General features: G+C 60.9%; 2 protein-coding genes across 4 annotated transcripts in view; one reads left to right on the top strand and one right to left on the bottom strand.

Annotated features, from left to right (window-relative positions):
- Nucleotides 1–3607, top strand: part of SBF1 (SET binding factor 1) — a 27377-nt gene extending 23770 nt beyond the window's left edge. Inside the window, 5 exon segments of the mRNA XM_015568720.1 lie at nucleotides 1801–1908; nucleotides 2004–2215; nucleotides 2794–2881; nucleotides 2948–3079; nucleotides 3175–3607. Of these exon segments, the coding sequence (XP_015424206.1) occupies nucleotides 1801–1908; nucleotides 2004–2215; nucleotides 2794–2881; nucleotides 2948–3079; nucleotides 3175–3273 (639 nt within the window). The 3' untranslated portion in view covers nucleotides 3274–3607.
- A 1367-nt stretch (nucleotides 3608–4974) lies between these two features.
- PPP6R2 (protein phosphatase 6 regulatory subunit 2) overlaps nucleotides 4975–9842 on the bottom strand; it is a 45367-nt gene continuing 40499 nt past the window's right edge. For 2 of the 3 annotated variants that reach the window (XM_006771085.2, XM_006771086.2), the window contains 8 exons: nucleotides 9125–9182; nucleotides 8870–8994; nucleotides 8611–8765; nucleotides 8164–8326; nucleotides 7993–8081; nucleotides 7456–7615; nucleotides 5842–6081; nucleotides 4975–5759 (listed from right to left, as the gene is read on the bottom strand). In XM_006771085.2, coding sequence (XP_006771148.1) covers nucleotides 5711–5759; nucleotides 5842–6081; nucleotides 7456–7615; nucleotides 7993–8081; nucleotides 8164–8326; nucleotides 8611–8765; nucleotides 8870–8994; nucleotides 9125–9182 — 1039 coding nt within the window. In that variant the 3' untranslated portion in view covers nucleotides 4975–5710. Of the gene's footprint in view, nucleotides 5760–5841; nucleotides 6082–7453; nucleotides 7616–7992; nucleotides 8082–8163; nucleotides 8327–8610; nucleotides 8766–8869; nucleotides 8995–9124; nucleotides 9183–9842 lie in introns of those variants that run through there. The other variant, XM_015568735.1, reaches the window with a different exon arrangement.

Raw genomic sequence — 9842 nt, 5'->3', positions numbered from 1 at the left:
GTTTGACTTCAGCACTGCGCCTCCTCTGAGTGTCCGTATGCGTTACTCTTTCCTCCTAGTTGTAGGACTTCCACTCAGCCAGCGTTCCTGTGGGTCTGGGTGATGTCCGTTCCGTCTTTTAGTTTCACTTTTGAAGTGGTTGTTCAAGGCAGCAAACTCCGGCGTTAACCTATGCCGCCATCTTGGTTCATCCTGGCTTGTAGTGTTTCTGATTAAGAGTTGGTCTCTTTCTTATGGTTGAGAAACTGCGTAAAGTACCCTTTTTTTTTCTCTTAGAACCTTTAGGATTGTTCTCATCATCTTTGATTTCAGCAGTTTGACCATCACATGGCTTTTCTGTGTTCATTCTACTTGGAGCTCTTTAAGCGTCATAAATCTATGGGATGATAGTTTTCATCAAGTTTAATACATTTTAGGCTATTATTTCTTTTAAAAGTTTTTATCTTCACAATCTCTCCCTTCTTTCCTCTGGGACTTTATTTTGCCATAGGTCATTGAGGCTATTTTTCCCTCCTGTCTTTCCTCTCTGCAATTCATTTTGGAGGATTTCTATTACCTTGTCTTCAAGTTTATTTCTCTTATGTTTATGTGCTCTTAAGTCTATCTAAGAATAGATAAAATATTTTAGATATTTTTCAGCTCTAGAATTTTTTTTCATAGTTACATTCTCTGCAGAGTCCCCATCTGTTCAACCATTATGTCCATCTTTTTCTTAAAATCTTGTGTGGTAATTGAATACCAATTTCATTTGGGAGCTGTTTCTTTTAACCTTTCCACTAAGTATGGGTCTCATTTTCCTGCATTTTTGTTGTCTAATCATGTTTTATAAGCTAGACACTGTGGGTTCCTTTTTGAGTGTTAGGAATGTGTTGTCTTCCTTGAACGTGTCTTGAATTTTATTCTTCCAGGCAGCTAATGGGCTTGTGTGTCAGCTGGTCTTCTCTGGGGTTGTTTATAAACTTTGTTAGGGCAGCTCGAGAGACACCTTCCCCCTGGTTCAGAGGGGCCCTGCTCCACAGGCGTGGCCCCTCCAGGGTTTCTGCCGACGGTGCGTGTGCTCGCAAAGAGCCGGGCTCTGGGCGTCTGGCATTCCTTCGTCTCCCCGCAGTGTGTCCCCTCCAGGTTCCTTAGTAGCTGCTCAGGCCTCGTGACATCTTGCCTGTCACATGGCAGTTTAATTTGGCCAAACACTCAGGAGGCCTCAGTGTGGGTTTCTGAGCCATCCCTCCCCTCCATCGCCGCCCTGCGGACCCACACACGTCCCCAGCCTCCTGGCGCCTGCCTCCGCAACTCGGCAACTCGGTGCTTGGCTCGGGCTCTGCCTCCCTATTGTGGCCGTGGCCCTGGTGTCACCGTCTCAGGGCCTCTGGCCGCACTGGTCCAGCCCATGGTTGTCTACGGCGGCTAGTCAGGAGCTGATCACTGTTGTGAACAGAGGTGGACGTCCCGCCTTCGGGAGCACATTAGCTGGCAGTTCCGTTGCTGCGTTCTGAAGAGCGCGGCCTCTTTCCTGGTAGGGATTGGGTTTCCCTTTGAACTTCAGCCGTTTTCCTGTCGTAGCCGGTTTGGGTTTGCAGTGCCCTCGTTATGTTGTGATGCCCCTTATTGTGTGGTAACACTTCCAGCTGTTGTCCCTAAATACTGATTCTGCACCTCCCCCACCCTGTCTTCTCCTTTTGTCCTGTTAATACACGTTAGCCTTTTCCTACTGTCTCACTTTTCCTGTATTTTCTTCCTTTTGCTGTTTCACGTCCCAGGCTGGGTACTTCTGAATAACGCTAGCTCCCTGATTCTCCCCAGGAGCTGCAGCGGCTGGAGACGGAGCTGGGCCGGCCCCCTGAGCGGTGGAAGGACAACTGGGATCGGGTGAAGGCTGCCCAGCGCCTCGAAGGCCGGCCAGACGGACGTGTGAGCGGGAGTGGCTGTGGGGGGCTGGGTGGGCTTGCTGCCAGGAAGTGGTGGAGGCCGCCTGGCACTGACACAGGCCCATCTCCTGCCCCCAGGGCACCCCCAGTTCTCTGCTGGTGTCCAGTGTGCCCCACCACCGCCGCTCGCTGGGTGTGTACCTGCAGGAGGGGCCTGTGGGCTCCACCCTGAGCCTCAGCCTGGACAGTGACCAGAGCAGTGGCTCAACCACATCCGGCTCCCGCCAGGCCGCCCGCCGCAGCACCAGTACCCTGTACAGCCAGTTCCAGACGGCTGAGAGTGAGAACAGGTGCGAGGCCCCGCCCACTGGGCTGTGGGCACCTCTGGGCTGGGGGCCTCTCAGATCACGGACAGGTGCCCTTGGGGAACTTCTGGTCATTCTCAGGGGAGAAGGACTTGTGGGGGGACCCGACAGTGGCTTGAGCTTCAGCTCAGTTGCTGGGGACACAATAGTGGCTTGGAAGGGGTTTGGGATATAGAACCAGTGACCATAGGCCAGCCACGGTGGCTGCAGAGCAGAGGGACAGGGCTATGGGTACGGTGAGGGCAGGCAGGGTGCCAGGTGAGGTTGAAGTAGGTTCCTGGTCAGGCCAGGGCCTGGCGGCCGCATCGCCCTCTGGGCCTGGGGAGCGGCTGGATGGTCCTCCTCCCTGTCCACAGCACCTGCCGTGTGCAGGGCGGCTTCACGGACACCTGAGGCTCTGATGTGGGGGGCCCTTCTCCGCTTTTCTGGGGCTCCCTGGTCAGTGCTCAGCCTTGCTTCATTTGGGGACAGGGGCATTGGTCTTGCTGCTAGGACCGGCCAGCAGGGGAGGGGACAGCTGGGCTGGCTGGGCGCTGATGGCCCTGGTTCCACTACCAATGCAGATCCTACGAGGGCACCCTCTACAAGAAGGGGGCCTTCATGAAGCCCTGGAAGGCCCGCTGGTTCGTGCTGGACAAGACTAAGCACCAGGTGAGTGGTCAGTGGGCACAGGGTAGGCAGGGGCTAGGACCGGCCCTGACTTCCTGTCCCCCTCAGCTGCGCTACTATGACCACCGCGTGGATACAGAGTGCAAGGGGGTCATCGACCTGGCGGAGGTGGAGGCCGTGGTGTCTGGCACTCCCACCATGGGCGCCCCCAAGACCGTGGACGAGAAGGCCTTCTTCGATGTGAGCTGTGACCAGGGTGCAGGAGAAGGCGGGCGGGCGGGCAGGCAGGGGGCTCCGTGGGGTGGGCCGAGGACTCAGCTACCAACCCTCCCCAGGTGAAGACGACTCGTCGTGTTTACAACTTCTGTGCCCAGGACGTGCCGTCGGCCCAGCAGTGGGTGGACCAGATCCAGAGTTGCCTGTCAGATGCCTGAGCCCAGCCCTGCCCGGCTGCGCTGTGTCCAGTTACAGACCACTAGGGGTGGGCAGGGCCCCCCGGCCATGTTTACAGCCCCCACCCTTGACAGTATTGAGGCCCAGCCCCCGAATTTGTGTGTATAGCCCCTGCCAACCCCATCCTGCCCACCCCGCCCGCCTGGCCAGCTCTGGCTTATTTTGGAGTCCTGGCTGAGCTCTGGCGGGAGGCGCCATGGTACAGCCCTCTCGGTGGGCCTGTAAATAGCCCAGCCCTGTCCGCGTGGTGGCCCCGGCGGCCCGCAGGCACCCTGTTCCTACAGAGTCTATAAAGAGAACTAACTATGTGCCACACGCCTGCGTCTCCTCAGCTTCCCAGAGGAAAGGACCCAGGTCGGCCGCGTGGGGGTCGAGCACTCTGCCAGGTTGTCCACAGCTCTGGGGCGGCTCCCTCAGGCCCCTGCTCTGGCCTGGCCTCGGCTGGTTGTGGGGTTGCACAGCCCGAGGACCTCTCTGGGGTGCTGTGGAGAGGCAGTGTAAGGGGAGGTGGAGTCGGTCATTTGCGTGGCTCTCGGGAGGCTGCCCAGAGGGCAGACTGGGCGGAGGGGCTGGAGGATGGGGTCACGAGACATGGTGGTCGCTGGTCAGATGGAAGGAGGTGCTAGGAGGGTGGGCTGGGAGCGAGGGTGCCTGAGGATGTGGGGAAGAGGGTTCATATGTGGCGTGGGCATGGCCCTGAGGCAGGCGTGGTGGCTGTCACTGATGGCCTTGGTTCTGGGAATCGGTTCCACATGCTTATCCACCCCCCAGCACGTCTTGGGAGTAAGGGGCTCCTTTCCCATTCAGACATGAGTCCCACCAGCCCCGGCCTCACCTGTGGGATGGGCAGCAGGTGGGGTGTGGGGGATGGGTGTCAGAGCTGAGAGAACATGGCAGTGGTCGGAGAGTGGCCACTGGTTCCTGGTCAGAGGGGCTGGTGGTGTGAGGGCCTAGCTAGGGGTGGCCCTGGCTGGTGTGGCTCAGTGGATGGAGCATCAGTCTGTGGACTCAAGGGTCCCAGGTTCAATTCCGGTCAAGGGCACATGCCCAGGTTGCAGGCTTGATCCCCAGTAGGGGGCATGCAGGAGGCAGCCAATCAATGATTCCCTCTCATCATTGATGTTTCTCTCCCTCTCTGAAATCAATAACAATATATTAAAAAAAACACACACAGAGGTGGACACAGGTGCAGGTGGGACCTCTGGCAGCACAGGGGGTAGAGGATGGGGCCCTCAGGTCCTCCCTAGGCCACTGCTGCCGGCTGTGGGACCGTTTCCAATTCCCAGGAAACCTACAGGCTTGGGGTCCTGTGCCTGAATGTCATGTGTTCCCTGGGGTCAGGGGCAGAAGTCACCAAAGCAGTGGCCCCAGGGCAAGGTCAGGACAGCACCAGGCCTTCCTGGGAGACCCTCCTCCCGGCCAGTAGCCAGGCACAGACCCTGGGGGGAGTCACTGTCCTTCAGTTGCCCCTCCTGCCTGGCCAGGGAGGACAGAGTGGCACTTGTGTTTGAGGTGTTGGAGCCGTGAGCTCCAGGCAGAGGAAACGCTCAATGTGTATTGCTCCTTGTTGCTCAGGTGTTGAGACCTGCAGCTGTGACGGGGTGGGCCTGGGGCAGCAGACACCCTCCCTCCCCACTGGCCAGGATGGGCTCCAGGGTGTGCAGCTTCACAAGACGCGGTTGTCAGTAAGAATAACACAACTTTATTGGGAGTTGGGGTTTGGGTGCCCTGTCAGAGATCATCAGAACATTAAAAATGGACTCAGCATCACACACTCTGCAGGCCTTCCAGGACGATGGCACTGCCCCAGCGGGTGCAGGCTCCACCCACCCAGCACTGCTGGGGCCAGTCTCCGCCCCTGCCCCCTCCTGCATGCCCATGGCCAGCTCTTGCCAGGTGCCCAAATGCACCGGAGTGCCAGGGCTGGGATACCCCTGCCGGGCTGTGAGGGTCTCGATATTTTTAAGGCAGTCAAATGTTGCATCCTGGCTTAGAGGCCAGCTCCCAGGCCCCCTGGGCAGCTAAGACCTGTGTGGCCAGCCCAGCTCTGGACATGCATCTGTCCCGAGTCAGGGAGACCCTTCACTCCAGCCAGATACAAAGTGCAAACACGGCTCTCTCTGCATTTGTTTAAAAATCGGTAAAGACAGGCTGGCAGCCTGTGGCGTCCGCGCCCATCGCGCCTCAGTCCTTGTGGCACCAGGGTTGTGGCCTGGCTCTGGCAGGCAGAGCGCACTCTGAAGCCTTATTGCTGTGCATGGGGTCAGGCAGGAGCGACGCGAGCTGGGCCGTCCGACTGGGTCCAACTGCCAGCTTTACCAATGCAGCATTTATTTTAAAATTAAATTAAATTAAAAAAGACAAATTGCATCACCAGGTAGGTATCGATTAAGGGCGCGCCCTGGCTGGGTGGCAGCATCACACGGGGCCATTGGAGGCGGCTCCTGCTGGCGGGGCAGCTGTCTTCCTGCAGGAAGAGGAGTGGGTCTTGGAACCTAAGGGTCCAAGGGTCCCTGTCCAGTCCCCTCCCCCTGGCCCAGCCTGCTCACCTGTCCTTTGTCACGGTCCCCAGAACGGCCACTGTGGAGACAGCTGGGCTGGCTGTGGCTATGGTGGTGATGGCCACCATGGGCCCTGGGGGCACTGCCACAGCCAGCACCCCTGTGGGGGCTGGGGCAGGACTGGCCTTGCTCAGAGCTGTGGAGGCTGCCTCGGGGGGGACAGCCCCAGCCAGTGTGGAGGTGGCTTCTGCAGGTGCAGAGGTGGGACCTGGTAGCTTGCTGGCAGCCCTGTGGGCAGATCTGGGCTCAGTGACCTGGGCTGCCCCAAGTTCCCAACATGCCAGAGCAACCTGCCTGCCCCCAAGGCCTCCACCCTCCCTCCAGGCAGCCCCTACCCTGCTCCCCAGGACCCTCATTTCTGGGGACCGCACTTGGCCCTGGCACTTCCCTGACAGCCCACAGGCCATGTCTGCCCAGAACTCCACAGGGCCAGGGCATGACGGCGGCCTAGGGACAGCCTGGCCCCTCTTGCAGCCCAGGAGGGGGTTTGCCCAGCGGGGCCCACACCTGCCCAGCACTTGCTTCCACTGTGTCATGTCAACACCACCCTCACAAGGACCCCTGGGAGCCTGCAGAGCAGGCAGGAGGGGCTTGTGGGGCCTCGTGGGGCTGCGCCAGGTGCAGTTGGCAGCGTGTGGAATAGACCACACGAGCCTGCAGACAACTCGACTGGGAAGGCACAAGCCCACATCGGCCAGGGCAGGGCAGGCAGACCGACGGCTTGCTTTTGCAAGGACATAACCCGCTGGTCAGAGGATAGCTGTTTAGGAGGGGAGAGGTCGGGGGAAGTTTAAGAACTGTAATGCTGCTTTAAGAAGGAACTAAACCCCTCAGGAGCCCCAGGCTTGCCCCCTTGCCTGGCCATGGTTTTCTGTTCATCATAGCCCTGCCCCACTTCCTGTTGTGAGACAGAGCGGGACCCCCACCAATGGGATGCCCAGAGCTCCACCTCAGGTGGGAACCGGGGTGGGTGGGACCTGGCCAGGTGCCAGTCTGCCGCCTGTCGGGGGAACAAGGGAAGGCCGGGAAGGCGCCATTTCACGCAGCACCACCTGCTCTGACTGCACCTCACACTGCCCACCACTCCTTTCCTAGTTTCCAAAACAGCTCCTTGTGCTGCCCTCCCCCCTCCACCACTCCCCAGCCCAGCCTGGACTTTCTCCCTGAGTGTAGGGGTGGGACATGTGGGGGCTCAGCTTGCACGGAGGTCACCCCCCATCAGAGTTCAGCTACAAAGCCCTAACATCCCCCCACTGTCTGAGCGCGACAGGCATTTCTTTCCAAGGCGCCTGGTTTAGGTGGGCACATGGCTGGGACTTGGCACATACCAGACAGGATAAAAGTTGAACCCCCTTCCCACCACCCAGGGCCGGCCACCCCAGAGCCTGGGGAGTGGCTCAGCAGTGCCTGGCCATTCTCTCCAAGGTGGGCCTATGGTGGGGCGGCCCCATTCCCAGGTCCCTGGGGTGGGACATTGAGGTCCTCTGCTCACCCCTGTGCATCCCTCTCCACAGAGCCCACCTCTGGGGGGTCACAGGGTCCCTCTTCTGGGCAAGCGGAGAGCTGTGGACAATCGCACCCCCCTCCCCCAATCCTGCACACCTGGGGACCGGCGAGGGCAGTGGGGGGGCCTCCTGGCCGGGACCCATACTGACAGCCTCTGAGGTGACAGCCACCTGCTTGTCCTCATCACTGCCGGAGGCCACCAGAGGGGCGTCCCTGGAGACACACACATTCCAGGCGCACGGGGAGGCGGAGCCAACTGCAAGACAGGGGCCGGGGGACACTGGTGAGGGCAGGGGAGCCCCCAAACTCGGGCAGGCATGCAAAAGCTTCAGCTCAGACTTGGGACAGAACCTGTCCGCACGCTGCCTGACAAGGGGTGTGTCTGCCAGCGAAGGAGCTCCCCTCCCTGCGTGGCCCTAAACCCCCTGGGGCTTCCCAGCCTCTGGACAGGCCCCCCAGCTGCCACCGAGGCGGCCCAGGGCGTGCGAGGTACGAGGAGGCTGCCAGGGGTCCCGGTGGCACAGACAGATCAAGGGCAGACCCTCCCTCCAAGGGCGGCTCAAAGGCCATCCATCCCTCCTGGGCCTGGGCCACTCTGCCCGCTGCCCGGCCATCAGAGCTGCTCCGACTCACGGGTTCTCTCTGGGCCCTGGCTCAGGCCACCCTGGGCATCGCCGGGTCCTACGTCCACGGGGGAGCTGCACCTGGGCCCCAACTCGGAGCTGTGAACAAAGCCAAGGCTGAGGCCGTGCAGGGAGACGCTGCCCGACCCGGGCATGGCCGCCGCCTGCCCTGCCACCTCACCAGCAGAAGGGCTGGAAGTCGGGGAACTTGGCCCAGCCTTTCTCCTCCAGAGCCGTGGTGCTGGGGGCCCTGGCTGCCCACACACTGGAGCCCACGTCCATCGCCACTCCCGGGGTGGCAGCGGTTGGGCTCGCTGGCTCATCAAACACCGTCCACGTGGCACCTGCCAGAGGAGACGAGTGAGTGGCCCTGAGCCCTCAGCCCAGATGCAGCCAGACACATAGCAGTGGCATCGCCCCGACTGGGCTGCTGGGCGTGTGGCTGAGGGCCGTCAGGACTGAGCTTCAGCATGGCCCCGGTCGCTGGGCGTGGGGAGCCCTCAGGACACGCACTCCAGAGCGCAGACAGGTCAGCAGGAGGCAGACCCCTAGGAGCACCCGCCAGGGCACCCAGTCCTCTGTCACCTGTGCCCCTACCCAGCCTGAACGCTGCACCCCAAGCACCTACCTTCTGAGCCACCTTCCACATGAGAACCGCCCTTTTGGGCAGCGGCTTGCGGAGCCCCTGCCGGAGCCACATCTCCATTGGCTTCCTCCCCATCCCGGTCTCCACGCGCCAGGCCGTTCTCTGGGCAGCTCTCTGTGGCGGGGGGGCCCCCAAACCTGGGGGGGAGCACAGTCAGCTCGGGGATGTCACGACCGTACACACCCGTCCAGGGGCCTCTGTGTCCCTCAGGGAGGCTGAGGCAGGGCGGGTGGGCACACACCTGGCTCTGCCCAGGCCCCGGGCAGCACAGTGGGCCTCCTTGTCCTCCCAGATGTCATCGTCCTCATCGTCGTCAAAGGGCTGGATGTGGTCCCCACAGCACGCCTCAAACAGAGCCGCGCTGGGCTGTGGGAGCCACGTGTTCACACAGCTCCCGAGGCCTGGCCCGCAGCCGCACAGGGAGCAGCCCCTGGCCCCCCCTGCCCACCCACCGCCATGTCCGTCCACCTCCAACAAACACTGAGTGGAGACTCACGCTGTCCTCGTCGGCGTCGATGTGGAAGTTTATCTCTGCGATCCTGTCGAAGGGAGCGCTGGAAGAAGAACAGCGCCGCTCAGTGCGTGGCATCTGGGGGAGGCCCTCACAGGCCGCAGCGTGGTGGGCGCGCCAGGGGCTGGCTGGAGGCCGAGGGAATCTAGCCCAGAGCAGTGGGGCTGAGAGCACAGGCCGGCTCCGCGGCTAGTCCAGGGCTGTGGGTCACCCGGGTGGGGCCCATGCCCTGAGCTCATCTGCTTTCTCCCTGGCTCTGAGGGCAGCCTGGGGACTGGGGAGCAACGACCTGCCCTCCCTGAGGGAGCCTGGAGGCTGTAAGGGACCCTCTCTGCCCGGCCCCTCCCACAGGGCTCACACCCGACTCAGCTGAGGAACGGGGCAGGTCTAGCAGAGCCCACCTCCACCCTCTGAAAGGGGCTGGGGCAAGGGGGCGGCGGCGGGGGGGTCTTCTGTGCATGCAGGCCTGGGGCAACACTTGCCTATGAGAAGGGGAAGACTTTTTGTGGAGCAATTCTGTTATCTTTTAAAAAAATATATTTTAATTGATTTCAGAGAGGAAGGGAGAGGGAGAGAGAGAGAGAGAGAAACATCAGTGACAAGGGAGAATCACTGATCGGCTGCCTCCTGCACACTCCACACAGGGGATCGAGCCCACAACCTGAGTCTGTGCCCTGACCGGGAGTCAAACCCTGGCCTCCCG

The sequence above is a fragment of the Myotis davidii genome, unplaced genomic scaffold (assembly GCF_000327345.1).
Source record: "Myotis davidii unplaced genomic scaffold, ASM32734v1 scaffold845, whole genome shotgun sequence".
Taxonomy (NCBI): domain Eukaryota; kingdom Metazoa; phylum Chordata; class Mammalia; order Chiroptera; family Vespertilionidae; genus Myotis; species Myotis davidii.
This window is presented reverse-complemented; position numbering and strand designations above follow the sequence as displayed.